At 37.3% G+C, this 15092-nt stretch overlaps 1 protein-coding gene across 2 annotated transcripts in view; it reads right to left on the reverse strand.

Annotated features, from left to right (window-relative positions):
- LOC122061977 (CDPK-related kinase 3-like) overlaps positions 1-15092 on the reverse strand; it is a 54722-nt gene that overhangs the window by 21770 nt on the left and 17860 nt on the right. For both annotated transcript variants that reach the window (XR_006134762.1, XM_042625582.1), the window contains exons 6-7: positions 13865-14161; positions 13610-13719 (exon numbers count right to left, since the gene is read on the reverse strand). Coding sequence is in view for 1 of the 2 variants with exons in the window: in XM_042625582.1 (XP_042481516.1) it covers positions 13610-13719; positions 13865-14161 (407 nt within the window). In the remaining variant the exon portion in view is untranslated. The remainder of the gene's footprint in view (positions 1-13609; positions 13720-13864; positions 14162-15092) is intronic.

Raw genomic sequence — 15092 nt, forward strand, 5'->3', positions numbered from 1 at the left:
TACCATTACAATTAATACTTGTAGATTGCATGTCTTTTCTCAAATCATGTTTGTGTAATTTTTATTTTTTTTCCTGTTGTGGTAATCGGTAAGGCATGGTTGTGTTCCCTGTTTTCTATATTTTGTTCTTTCTGTTATTGATTGTACTTGTAGACATTACAAAAAGAGACAAGTGACAAGTATGGAAAAGGTTTGTGGTAGCAATGGGGGCCGAAAATACTAGTATTGCACAGTCAGTGAACGATCCAAGCAAGGATCCAAAAAGGAGAGCTAAATCAAATGATCCTGAATGGAAATACGATAGCCGGCCTAACTTAGAAGGCAGAAATTGGATTAAGTGTACCCTTTGTAGGAAGAATGTCAAGGGGGGAATAAAAATAATGAAGCAACAATTAATTGGTGGCTATGGAGATGTAGCTAAGTATGTAAAAACAACGGAAGTCATTGCTAAAGATATGAGAGATGCAATCTTGAAAAACAAGAGAAAGAGGACAGAAAATTTTGATGATTTGGATGTTAGTGGACAGGTTGGAGTTTCACCTATGGAACTGCAAGAGAATACAACGTCTAATTTGGGGGCCTCATGTCCTATCCCTAGCTCTGGGACAACTTTAAGAGGAAAAAAGTTGTGACACAAGTCACACAACAAGGGGTCCCATAGATAAGCATGTAAAGAAGACTCCTGAAGTAGTTGCAGATAGGCAAGGTAAAGGTCCATATGAGACAACGGAGAACCGTGTAAGACCAGAGGAAGAAAGATGTTCTTACTTTGCAAGGTGGGGGTTACAGAAGCGGCGTTCCATTCGATGCATTGAAGTTAAGGAGTTTTGAGGAATTGGTTGTGGCCATTGGATAGTATGGACCAGGTTTCAAGCCCCCTTCATAGAGGGCCTTTATTGAAGTTTGAGAAGGATAAAATTGTTGAAATAAAGGTGAAACATCAAACTTATTGAAGAAAAATAGGTGCAAGCTAATATATGATGGGTGGATAGACAAGAGAGGAAGGCACCTAATTAATTTTCTTCTCAACTGTCTAGAGGTGACTTTTTTGCGAGGGTCTTTGGATGCATCTAGTCAATCATAAAATGTTGATGAGCTCCTTGATAGCAAGGTTGAAGAGATTGGGGAAGATCATGTGATTCAAGTAGTCACTAACAACGTTGCTGCCAACTACGTTGCAGCGGGTAGGCTATCAATGGAGAAAAGGAAAGAAGTTGTTTTGGGCTCCATGTGCAGCTCATTGCCTGAACCTTATGATGGAAGACATAGGAAATTTAAAATCATTTAAATTTGTTATACTGAAGGGCAGAGATTAACTAGCTTCATCTATCAACACACTCGCCTTATAGAAGCTGTGAGGCAAAAAACAAGGGGATCAGACTTAGTGAGAATAAGAGTGACCAGATTTGCCTCTTCATTTTTAACACTTCAAAGCTTATTAAAGAATAAGGATTCTTTGAGAAAATTATTTGTTGAAGATGACTGGTCGCTTTCTAAGCATGCATCTACAGAGGGAGGGAAGAAAGCTTCTGAAACAGTGTTTGCTACATCGTTCTAGAGTGGCGTGCCAGATTTTTTACAGCATCTTCTTCAACTTTTGAGGATAGTGGATGGTGATGAGAGGCCTACTTTGCTTGAAGTATATATTGCATTGGAAGAGGCAAAGAAGAAAAAAAAATTGGAGACAATGAAAGGAAATGGAGGAAAATTATAAAGATTATTGATAGGCGTTGGGCGAGTCAGATGGATCTACCGCTATATTCTACTTCATTGTTTCTCAATCCAAACAATGAGAAACAAGTCTTTAAAGCTATTGAAAATAATCCAGATAACGAGACAACCATTTCTCATAAAGCAAGTGATGCCTATAATGATGTACTTACTAGATTGGTGCCTAATGCAACCTTACAAGACAAGATCATTGACTAGGATGAAGCTTATACTAAAGCTAAATGAAGTGTTTCAAAGGAAATGGCGATCAAACAAAGGGACAAGTTAAATCCTAGTGAGTATTTTCTTTTTTACTATCTTATACCTTATATGTTGATTTTCATTTAATCTATATTTTTTCATATATATATATATATATATATATATCGCTGCTTGGTGGGGAAGACATGGAAGTTTTGCTCTTGATCTTACAAAAGTTGCATTGTGCTTAATTGACATTTGTTGCTCATCTTCTAGTTGTGATCGCAATTGGAGCACATTTGAATTTGTGAGTACTTCTCTTAATACTACATCAATTTTGTTGGTTCTTTAATTTTATTTTTTGTTTTTTGTATAGTTTTATAAAAGAATGCCCTACAAAGATTACCTCATATTGTTAATTGTTCTTCAGATTCACACCAAGAAGAGGAACAGATTAGAGCATCAATGTTTAAATGATCTTGTCAACTTCAAGTAAGGTTCAAAGAACGAAAGGTACAAAACAAAAATTATAATCCACCAATACTTTGAGCTAGATTGGAGTAGTGAGTGGATGATTGGTGAATCAGACGATGAATTAGTTCATCTTGAGGATGATCTCACCAGGAGAAATGTTGATAGAGCGTTGGGCATCTTCATAGTATCAAAGCCACAGTAGACCAAGGAGGGCTCCAACATCAACCAGTGGATCCAATATTTGTTATACCTAGCGTGGTAGAAGGACTAAGGATTCTTCAGATGAAAAAGTGGAGGTGAAGGAGGAAGAGGATGTCTGTGATGATGAAAACATTGAGAACGATTATGGTACAGGCCCAAATGATTTTGCAGGTCAGCAACAGGAGGAAGAAGTAGTTAATTTAAATTTAATTGTTGATTTGGATTGAACTTTGAAGTATTGAACTTTGGAGTTTCAGATGAGTTTACATTTATATTTTGTATATGACTGTTTACAAAATTTTAGCAGACAACAAACAATAACAACAACCATAAACTTATCCCAACTAAATGTTTACTAAATTTTAGCATTTTAATTTATTTTATGTTTTCTTTCATTGAAGATTTTTGGAATGATTCAGAATTTCAGATCTCCTCAGATTATTTCATATTTATTTTCCATTCAAATTGGCATCTCGGTTCATACTAGAGATAATTTTTAATTCTAAGTTCTTACTTCTTACACTTTATTTATGCATTGACTGACACGAGTAGAAATATAATAGATGACCTTAGGCACTCATTTTGGCATCATAGAAATAAATATAATAAACACTAACATATTTTAACGGCATTTTTTTCTTTATATTTATAATTTTGTTTCACAATTATATATTTATATTATATGCTATGATGATTGATGAAGATGAACTTAGTTTATTCACTTTATTGACTTGTTTTTCTAATGAATATCTTACATTGGTATGAATTTTTAATCTTTATTTAGCATATTAGTATTATATAATTTTTAATATGTTATTTGGTCAACCATCTACCACCAAAACGCGTCGGAAGACCCTCAAACGCCTCTGTCGCCTTCCCGCCTTAATAACTATGCATATGCCTGTTGTCATATACCGTCACATCCAAGTCTCTCCTTCATGCTACCTATGTTGGAATGGGACCGAAAGTGTTGACCACAACTTCTCTTGCCCCTTCTCCGCTCTGTCTGGAAGAGAGTCCATTCCTCCTGTTGGCCGTCCAACAGGACCATCCTCCAATTGCCTAGACAATGGATCTGGGTTGATATGATCTTTGGTGGGTCTAGCATTTGTGACATTGTAGGGAAAATTGCCTCTAGTGCAACCATCACCCATATTTGGATGGAGTGAAATCTTCAAAGATGGACTTCCAACTCTCAGTCTTTTGACAGGATTTGGAATGCCATCGACTTTGATGTTAGCTCCAAACTTGGCTGCCAAAGTCGTCGCCCAGTCCGTGATTCCCCAAGGAACAAGCTCTTTGTTGTCTCTTGGTGTCTTTCCCCCTCCATCATTCCCTCCACCCTTGATGTCCCCCCCCCCCTTTTGTTCTCTTTCTTTGGGTTAGCTGCCCCTTGATGTAGGGTTTTTCCCTGTTTGCTGTCCCCTCCCCTTGAGGGTTTGCCCCTTATCAGCCCCCTCCCCCATTTGTATTTTGCTTTTTTCCTCTTGGTAATGAATTCATTTATTCATCCAAAATTTTAAAAACAAAAACAAAACAAAAAAACTATACATTAATCAAATTCATTTACAATGATGTCCTCCCTTACAACCTTATATAGAAAACAGACTCAAAACACTAAAAAGTAAAGGTCTAACCCAATCCTTAACTAATTAGGATACCCAAACTAACTAGGAAACTGAAATAAGGAAGGAAATAGGACTCAAAAATAGGATTGGATCCTGTATGCCTAGCATATACCCATATTAAAGACATATCAAAGTGGCCTATTACAAAGAAAATTCATGGAACTAAAGGTTCAACACATATATAACACATCCCAAAGCTTATTTCTAACAAAACAAGCCCATTTCGGTGATGAATCTGCATCAACTTTCCCCAACTTGAAAAAATGTCCCCGAATTTTGCAGTGATGGAGGAAACAATATGTGAATAGCAGTTTTGACCACTCCTAAACAAAAATTTGGTGATGTAGGGACGTTAGGGATAAAGCCTTCAAGGCGTGGCGCTTTCTCTTCAAAGAACCATGGTGCCATAACGAACTATACGTGATCGACCTTTAAATCAAAATCAACCGTGAATGTCGTATGCCTAATAGAGTCATCAACGTCAATAAACTTCTCATTGAGGATTGGAGGCACAAGCTCTTACTTTTCAAGAATAGCATCATGAATCTCTAAGACCTTTTGTGGAGTGCTCTCAACCACTACCTCATCTTCCACATCTTCAATCTAGTCTACTTTGATCTATTCAACGTAAACCTCTTCAATTGAATCTTCTTCCATGGTTCCAGCCACCAAGACATAACTAATCACATGAATGCCATAATACCCATCATCATTTGCATCGGCCTCATCATAGTTATCAGCATTAAACTCCCCATCCTCAAGTGGATATGGATATAGATCAGGTCTACTACAGGGTGGCGGGGACTTCAACTGTACTTTAGAGGTGGTAGGCTTAGTAGGGCTCGAACCTACAATATCACCATTATGAGCAGTACGTTTCAACCAATTAAACTATAAGCCCCTATAGATCTCTACATACAATTCACTCACTTCAGGAAGAGCGGCCAAAAAGAGAAGGGTGGTCTACGATCAGCTCGACCATTGGAAGAGAGTGGTCATAGAGTAGCCAGCTCAGTCGTTGCTTGGTTGCTTAGTAGGTGCATCTTCTTTTTGCTTGTTGAGGCTTATCCGTTGCTTGTTTAAGTAAAGCGCTAACGTAGTTACGTGCCCTTTCAATTTCAGCAACAGCAGCTACCCTCTGACGATTTGGACAAGCTTTAGCAAAGCGCTCAATAACATTGCACCTTAGCATTGCTGGTCATAGATGCTGGGCCCTTGTTGTCAACTCGTGAGGTAGCAGGAGTGCGGGAAGGTCCGGTAGGAGTAGACTTAGGTGTTGGAAAATTTCTTTTGCTCTCCATGGGTTGAGAGTTGAGACCCAAATCTTCTACCTTTAGGTGCAACTAACTCTCACACACACAGGCCTTTTCAAAGCAATCTCGAACATTGGACACATCCATAGTTGTCACGGCGCCAAGGCGAACCAAGGCGGTGGAGGGTTGTCTAAGCGCTTAGGCGAGAAGGCGTCCGCCTTAAGGCGAACAAGGCGAACAAGTGTTATTTTTTATTTTTCCTATTTTTTAACATTATTTAGTAAGTTATATATACCTTGTATCATAAAAAATCAAGATTAAGCCACATCAAGTCATTAAAAATCAACATTTAGCCACATCAAATCATAAAAAATTAACATTAAGTCATATTAAGTTATAAAAAATCAACATTTAGAGAAATGCTCTTATTCTGTAATAAGTTTGACTGGTCAAATGATTTTATTTTTATATGAGACTTTTTGTATTAGTTATAACATAAAACCAACTTTCTAACAAGCCTAAGATTACTTAAATCTGAGTTGCAATGACAAAGTTATGCTTCACTCAAACTTATTTTTAAGTTCGTGAATACTGTTAAAATCGACTGAATGAAAATAATTTTATGAATATCAAGACAAAATATTATTTTACCGGACTTTTGGTTTTTAGCAATGTTTTAACATCATAGAATTTATAAAATTTTCATAATTGAGAAAAACCCCAGCATTTAAAAGTTGAAAATCATCCCTATGACCAGAATCCAGTTTTTGTTCTTGGACTAGGGGGGGTTAACTTTTTATCCTTTTGGAATTTGATTTTTAAACATTTTTATTGGATTCAAATAGGGGGTATTTGCTTATTTATGAATAATATCTGAAATAATAAATATTAAAAACATTTACTTAAATGATATTTCGCATAAACAAGTGCCGAAACACAAGGCGACATGTAGTGCAATAAGACAACTGTCTCCTAGCCCCAGGCAAACCGCCTGGACGCCTAGGCGGCGCCTAGGCAACTATGGACACATCTATAACACCAATAGCTCGATTGATATCAGCCCCTAAACCCACTATGAAATGAGATAATACTTGGATTTCATTTTCTCTGATGTAAGTGCGTGAAGAAAAAGCATCAAATTGTCGCATATATTCAGCTACAATCAAGTTTCCCTGTCCAAGAGTGTTCAGCTTATCCTATAGTTGTGCTCTCAAGGACGTGGTAAATAATTTTTACTAAGATATTCTTTCATCTCTGGCTCTCTACGCAATTGACTGGTGCTCTACCAATGTCTTCCATATCTCTTTCAGTGGTTCTCCACCATTCTCGTGTGGGTCCAAGTTACTTGGTTCTAGCTAGTTTCATCTTCTTAGCTTCCAACATCTCAAACCAATCGAAGTAATCATCTAGTGCTGCCAGCTAATCATGGAATACCTATGGATCATGAATCATGATTACCATCATACTCCTTCAAATCAAGCTTAAGTTTATGTGAATCATTAGGACAACAACAGGGTACATCAGCATCAGTGTGGAAGTAGGATCGCAGGTGTTCTTCAAAAGTAGGTGGCATGGTAGGGTTCCTTGGCTGTTCCCTTTTAGTCCTATTGTTGTCATGGCAAGGCACAGTAGATTGCAATTGATACATGTCTTCCCTTTCTAGTGGTACATTGTTGTCTTGCACCAGAGTAACCCTTGGATTTTCAAGTTGCAATAACCTGTCACTCATAGACTTTTGTTCAGCAGAAAGTAGTTGTAACATATTAATAATAGTTGCCATCGGATCAGGTGGAGGCGGCAGCCACAGTGAACCATCCTCTGCCATGCTCTGATATCACTTAGTGTACTACTATATTTGAAAGATCAAAATAGTAGCCAATTGAAAAGGTTCTATACTCAAAAAATAGTTAAGAATAGGGGATATCGGATGATTCCTAATAGCAATAAGAATAGGGGTAAAGCAATAATTTCCAACCCCAAATTAGGGTTTAGAAATTAGGGTAACAAAGCACAAGCAATCCCTGATTTCAAGAGTTAACTTGAATCAACAAACAGATGCAAAACAATAACTATTTGAACACAAAACAATCATTTTTTCCAGATCTTGAAAATGGAAGGGCAGAATTGGTATTTTAAAAATATCTCAAGATCAAGCCATCAAAAGGGCACAAATTTGAATTGATCTCCAAATAAGGGTTTATGAATGCCTTGTCAAAATTTGAGTTCGATTAGATGGCCGAATTGTTTAATCTGAAAAAATGTGTGACATTCAACCTTCTAGAAGACTCGAAGAAATTCAAAGAAAACTTGAAGAACAATTGATGCAGATGTGAAGACCTACATCCATAAGGAGGCCGACAAGAGTTGCTAGCATGTAGCCTTACCTTGTTGATGAATTTTAGTTCTCATACTTAATTTTTTTTTTATTTCATGCTTTTAAGTTTTAGTTTAGTCCAATTGAGCCATGGTCCATGTTGGTCCAATGCCGATTCAATTTAAGTATTTAAAAGTTATTTTTTACTTTTCAAAAAGGGGGGAATCAATTCACTTTTGTAAGTGATGATGGGTGAGGACTTTTCCACCTTTAGTAGTTGGTGGGTGAAGACTTTCCCATTCGAACTTTAAGAGGCAAGGATTTTTTCCACCTTTTGGTAGTTGGAAGGTGAATACTTTCCTATTCCAAATTTAATAAGTGAAAACTTTTCCAACTTTAGTAGTTGGAAAGTGAGGACTTCCCTACCCTAACTTTAATAAGTGAAGATTTTCTACTCTTGTTAGGTGAAAGTTGGGTATGTAATGTTTTGCGGGGTTGGTCCTATAAATTGGGATCAATTATAAGCATTCAGATAACAACCCAAAATTTGAAAAAAAAGTTTGCGTATGCAACTCTTTTCTTGTGTTTGATCTAGAATCTTTTGTGTTTGATCAAGGAAGGTTGATGTTTGATCCAATCGATCCACCTTGCGATGTGAAACCCAATATTACTTTTATTGTCTATAATCCTATCCTCTTCTTCTATCAACAAATTTTCAGCAAGTACCTACTTCTAAATCTGGATTTCTTTATTCTCTGAGAAAAGATCCTATCCTGGTATTGTTTTGAGCTTCCTCAATTACAATATTACACCAACAGTACTTACTTCTTGTTGGATGAACTTCACACCACAAGGTGGTTCGATTGAATCAAACACCAAGTTACCTTGATCAAACACAAGGGGTTCCTTGATAAAACACAGGGGATCTTCAAATATGATGAGATGCAGCAACAGCAACAATTTTCATTAATCAAATTCATGTACAATGATGGCTCCCCTTACAACCTTATATAGAAAACTCAAAAATATACTCAAATACTAAAAAGGAAAGGTCTAACCCAATCCTTAACTAATTAGGAAACCTAAACTGACTAAGACTGAAATAAGGAAACAAGACTCAAAACAGGATTAGACTAATAGATTCCTAAACCAACCTAACTAAAGTACTTAATAACAAGTAAAATAAAGAAATAAAGACTCTTACTTGACTAATCCTGTATGCCTGGCCTATACCCATATTAAAGCCCCAGAAAGTGGCTCATTACAAAAAAAAACCCATTGAACTAAATGTCCAACACACATATAACCCATCTCAAAGCCTATTTCTAACAAACAAGCTCATTTCGGTGATGAATCTGCATCACTAACCCCAAGTGGAAGGAAACTATGAGTTAGGAAATGATGGCCTTCAGAAGAATTGTACTTGGGAGCTTGTTGATCTTCCAAAAGTGAGAACCCCGGTTGGATGTAGATGGATCTACTCAAGCAAGTGCCAATCATATGGCACCATTAAAAGATATAAGGCCAAATTGGTGGCCAAAGGATATAGTCAAGTGTACAGAATTGACTATCAGGGGAAATTTGCCCTTGTGGCTAAAAATAATTTGATAAAGAGTCCTTTTATCATTGGCAGTCAATTGAGATTAGCCATTGTATCAATTCGATGTGAAAAATGCATTCCTCCATTATGACTTGAAAGAGGAAGTGTATGCAAACCACTCTAGGCTTCGAGTTTTCCTCAGTCGAAAGAAAAATGTTTCATCTTAAGAAAGCTCTATATGGTCTCATACAATCCTCGAAGACTTGGTTTGAGAGGTTTAGACAAACTATTCTGAAGAATGGATATAACTAGAGTCAAGTTGATCATACTTTATTTTACCCAACATGGTAATGGTACCATCACAACTCTAATAGTCTATGTACATGACATTATGGTTACTGGAAATGACCAGAGAGAAATCAAGAGACTTAAGTCATACCTAGCTCAACAATTTGAGATTACTGACCCTGGGTCCCTGAAATATTTCTTCAGAATTAAAGAATCGAGGTATAGAAGGGGATTAATATTTGTCAGAGGAAGTTTGTGTTGGATTTGTTGAAGGAGACCAAATTGTTGAATTGTAAACCAGTAAACTCACCTATTGATCAAAATCACAAGTTAAGTAAAGACCGTGGACCATCCCCAATCGATCCAGGGAAATACCAAAAGTTAGTGAGAAAATTGATCTATCTTTCTCTAGGCTCTAGCTCACCCTGATATTGCTTACGTTGTTGGGTAGTGATTTAGTTTATGCATGCTCCCAAGAGTGGACATTTGGATGTTGTGTATTGCATCCTCAGGTACTTGGAAAAGGGCTATTGTATTCCAAACACAACCATTTGAGGATTGAAGGCTACATTGATATTGATTAGGCAAGATTTGTTTCTAACAGAAGGTCTACATCGAGATATTGCATATTTGTAGGTGGTAATCCGGTTATATGAAGAAGTAAAAAATAGTATGTTGTGGTTATATCAAGTGCAAAGGTAGAATTTAAAGCCATAGCTCATGGAGTGTGTGAACTTCTATGGTTGAAAAGGTTGGTCCAAGAATTGGGGTTTGACACTAAGGGATCCATGCAGTTGTATTATAACAAGGTTACTATAAGTACAGTTCACAACCCTATACAATACAATCGAAAAAAGCACATTGAGGTGGATTGGCATTTTTTATTAAAGAAAAAATTGACTCTGGCTACATCTGCACTCCTTTTACGAAGGCAGGAGACTAGCTGGGCGATATCTTCACCAAAGGGATTAACTCTCACCAGTTTAGTACCCTCCTGAGTAAGTTGTGCATGTAAGACATATATTCTCCAACTTGAGGGGGAGTATTAGAGTTCATGGAGTAAGGTATTATGGATACTTTGTTAAATAAGCTTGTATTTTCTACCTTTTACCTCTCTAGGTAGTCTTGTGTGTGTGGGGCTATTGATGTAATTATCTATGGCATTCACAAGTCAATAAATATCGGGGAGAGAAATCGATTCTCCCCCAAGCATTCCTACCAACTCTTTTTTTTTTTTTTTTTGGGGGGGGTGGGGTGAGGGGGGAATAAATAAATATATTAGGGTGATTTACATCAACCTCCCCTGTCGTTTGCCCAAATTACATAATCGCCCCTAAAAATCAAAAAATTACATTTAAACCCACCCAAACTAACACCGTGAGAGAGGTGTTAGTTTTTAAAATGGAAAAGACGATTTTACCCTTCTGCTTCTTCCCCTCTATTTGCCCTGAACTCACCCTCTCTCTCTCTCTCTCTCTCCTCCTTTCCATTTGCACAAAACTGAAATACCCGCCGACATTGAATCGAACCGACATTTCCAGGACATCGAGACTTAAAGAAGCGGTGAGATCGTTACATTTCTTCCAACTTTCCATTTTTGACATCTATTTCTTTCGCCAAATTATACACAAGCTTTCCCATCTATGACTCATCATTCATGTATCTCGCCATTTGAAAATGAAAACCCTATACAACTTTTTAAGGAACCACTACATCTCTAGAAATTTAAGAACCTGCAAGATGTGACAAGATTTAGATCTAGTTGGAGCAAAAGAAAGTGTAAGAACCACCAAAAGGAAAAGGGAATAAAAGAAACGAAATTGTGGGTATCATGGAAAATGTGGGGATGAAGAAAAAATATCTTTAAATCCAACTCATTAACCACTCAAAACCCCAACATAAATTCAAAAAACAAAGAAAAGATTTGAGATAATAGGGTTCACAAAAAAGGGCATCAATTGCAGTAGAGCAAAACCAAAAATTATGCTCATTAACTCAGAAGAAGAAGTTCTTAAGGTCTGCAAATGAAAGCTTCTTCTGGTACCCTCTAAAATTGCAAAAAATGTGAAGCAAGCAGATAACTGAGGGAAACAGTGAAAAGAAGAAAGAGAAATATAAATGTCTACCGCCTTGGACTTGGTCATAGTTGTAGTCTTTTAGACATTGAAGACTCCAGAGTTCAGAATCTCGGTTTCGCTATGGAGAGACACCAATCGCCATGTCGTCCCAGATTGGATGTTGAAGAGGTATTACAGTTAACGAATTGAAGATATGTTGAGTAACATAGTGAAAGAAAGGAAGAAAGAATCATAGAGAGATTGGAAAAACGAGTATCAGCGGAATCTTTCTGGTTCACTATTTACCCAATACCTAGAAACCAGAAAACCGGATATGTAACCTACAATAGAATCTCTCCCCCCTAAACCTCTAAAACTTCTGAAACCTCCATGATCAAACGCAGAAGAAGAAGAAGAAGAGGAGGAGGGGGGGTAATTACGTCTTTTCATATTCTAAAACTAACACCTCTCAAACGGTGTTAGTTTGGGTGGGTTTAAATGTAATTTTTCAATTTTCAGGGGGGATTATGTAATTTGGGCAAACGACAAGGGAGGTTGATGTAAATCACCCAATATATTAAACCACAAGGGGGAAAAAAGAAGAAAGAAAATTACAAGGCAAGGATGCCAGCAAGAGGCACTAGGCCCCAAACAAACCAACAATACAAGGACTGCAGAAAAATCAAAACTAGAATAACCAACTCACACTACAAACTTCCAAGGGGCATCAGATTTTCCAATCGGTTGGACAAAGAAAACAAGGGGCAAATCTAGTGCGGTGACTTTTCTGCCTACGCCAAGCAAAGACTTGAGTGTCTTCCCAAATCCCAATGAAGATCTTCCTCTTTTGCCTCAAATCTTACGCTTCCTTTATGTTGTCATGTTGGATCACCTCTTCACTATCAACTAAGGAGGATGCATGCCAGTCCATAACATGAAAAAATGATATCTCTCCCTGAATCCGTCTTATTGTCAAGATTTGAAAATGCCATTGAATCCGAAAGCTCCTCCGAGGAAGCAACTGAAGAACTATCAGCCTCAGGATTCAAGTTACACTTAGGGGCCCTAGAGACTGGCTTCTTCTTCTTTTTCTTCTTCCTTGTGGAAGAGGATCGGATATGGGAGGCAGGATATTTTCCTTCCTCAAATTCCGGCAAACCTATATCCTTCAACGTTTCTTTCTCTCTTCTTCTCTTCTTCTTCTTTTCATTCATCTCCTTCTCCTTTTCACTATCATATTTCCTTTTATTACTTTGAATTAAAACTTCTTTCTCCGATCTGAGTTGAGGGGGAAATCATCTATAGCATAGAAAAAATGACCCTAATCTTCACCATTTCAACAAGTTTGGGGATTTACAGTGCTCAAATTATAGATCGAACAAAGAAAAAACCTCTCCACAAAAAAGGTAGGGGTAAGGCTGCATGCATATGCCCCTCCCCAGACCCTACAGTAGCAGGATCCTTGTGCACCAGGTACACCCTTTTTATCACTACATTAGGTAAAAACAACTAAAATCCTCGTATCAAACTGATATATATTTACAAATTGCATAACAATGCATTTTATGCTTCAAACAGTATTTTGCATGTATCCTAAGCACATCCAAGGGTTTCTTAACCATTTCCATGTGTATCAAGCGCCTCTCCAATACAATATGATACCGAAACTTTAAACCTTGATGGTACTACATATTCATTGTCACACTGTACATAACAGAATAAACCAACTTGATCCTAATAAAACACTTGAACATGAAAAAGAAGAAAAAAAAAACAGGACAATCAAATTTCTCAAAGGACATAAGCAAATAGCCAAGTAACCAGCAGAATTCTTGCAATTTCATGATGTGACAGATCAATATAGCTCCACCATCAGTAGCAGTAGCTTGTTAAATGCAAAACGAAACACACACAATTAAAACCCATGACAAAGAGGGCGCTACCTTTAATGCTGCCCGTTTGAAAGGAGTGGCACGAAGGTATGACTTGACTAGCTTATAGATCAATGTATCAAGAGGCACAGAACAGGTTTTGCCTCGCAACCATGGGTGAGCTGCCAAAATATGAGGATTTGTTAGTTCTCACAAGTAACAAACATCACAAACAGATGACACTTGAACTAGATATACAAATATTTGTTGGTCAAATTAATGAAATTGTACACCAGAAATGCAAAGACAATGGAATTAGCAACTTACTCAGAGCTTGTGCTGCGGTCATTCTTTTCCTGTGGTCCTTGTTCAGCAGCCTTTTAACAAAATCTTTGGCTTCTGGCGATATCACAGGCCAAGGTGAATCATCAAAGTTTGGATCAGCTCTTAAAACAGCACGGAAAATCCCTGACTCTGTGCGTGCCCAGAAAGGTCTACTTCCACATAACAAGATAAATGTTATGACACCAATACTCCATATATCTGCTTCCATACAGTATGATCGATGGAGGACTTCAGGTGCAACATAGTATGCACTGCCAACAATATCATTCAGTCTTTCATCTGCATAAAACAAAAGCTAAAGGATTTCAACAAAAAGCTATTTTTGAACATAAAATAGGATATTTTTTATTCCCCCAACCTCCCCCAATAGAGAGCTATTTTGAACTTTTACCTAAATTGAATACAATCATAACAAGAATTAGAGTAATAAACAGAGTAACAAATGAGATTCCACTACGTCATGAAATGACTCGAAGTTACAGAACAAAGCCAACAGAAATTGGTTTCCTCACTCAGAAAATACTTCAGTCCAAGAAATTTTTAGCCATATTAGCTATTGGTTTACAAAAAATTGTGTTTCTGGTAACGTCAATGCCTCTCGTCCAAAAAATTGAGCTTACCGGTTGCAATATAATAGCTAAAAATTCAGTTTTTTGATGAACCAGGACCAGACTGCTACATGCCTATGGTCATCCTTGAGGTAAATCGGAATCCCCTAGAACGGGATTCAAACACACTTGCAATAAGAAATAAGACGGGGCACCAAGTAATGTAGGAGCTAGTTCCAGGAAAGAACCAACCCTACAGTAGGATCGATATTCCAGTAGCTGATAGAATCTCCAAGAAACTTGCTATCCAGAAATCCAGATTTGATGGTGTCACAGGAAACTAATAACAGAAATTTAAGATAAAAATAAAATAAACAGAAAAAATAGAGAAGGTAAAGGGGGATAGATTGGGTTGAGTATCTCGCTCTTCCCTAGAGCATCTCACCCAAGATGTCTCTCACAGCACAGCATCTCACAGTTTTTCAGCACAAAGCTTTTTTTTTTTCCATTCAATCGTGGGCTGCAGACCAGCCTTCTTCCTTTATTTATAAACTTTAAATTGATTACAAAATTGGGTCCTTCCTTGCATGGAAATGAAAGGAATCCCCTTATAATTAAATATTATCCTATTTGAAAACTAATTACAAATCAAATCAAATTAA

The sequence above is a fragment of the Macadamia integrifolia genome, chromosome 14 (genome assembly GCF_013358625.1).
Source record: "Macadamia integrifolia cultivar HAES 741 chromosome 14, SCU_Mint_v3, whole genome shotgun sequence".
In the NCBI taxonomy this organism is placed as follows: Eukaryota; Viridiplantae; Streptophyta; class Magnoliopsida; order Proteales; family Proteaceae; genus Macadamia; species Macadamia integrifolia.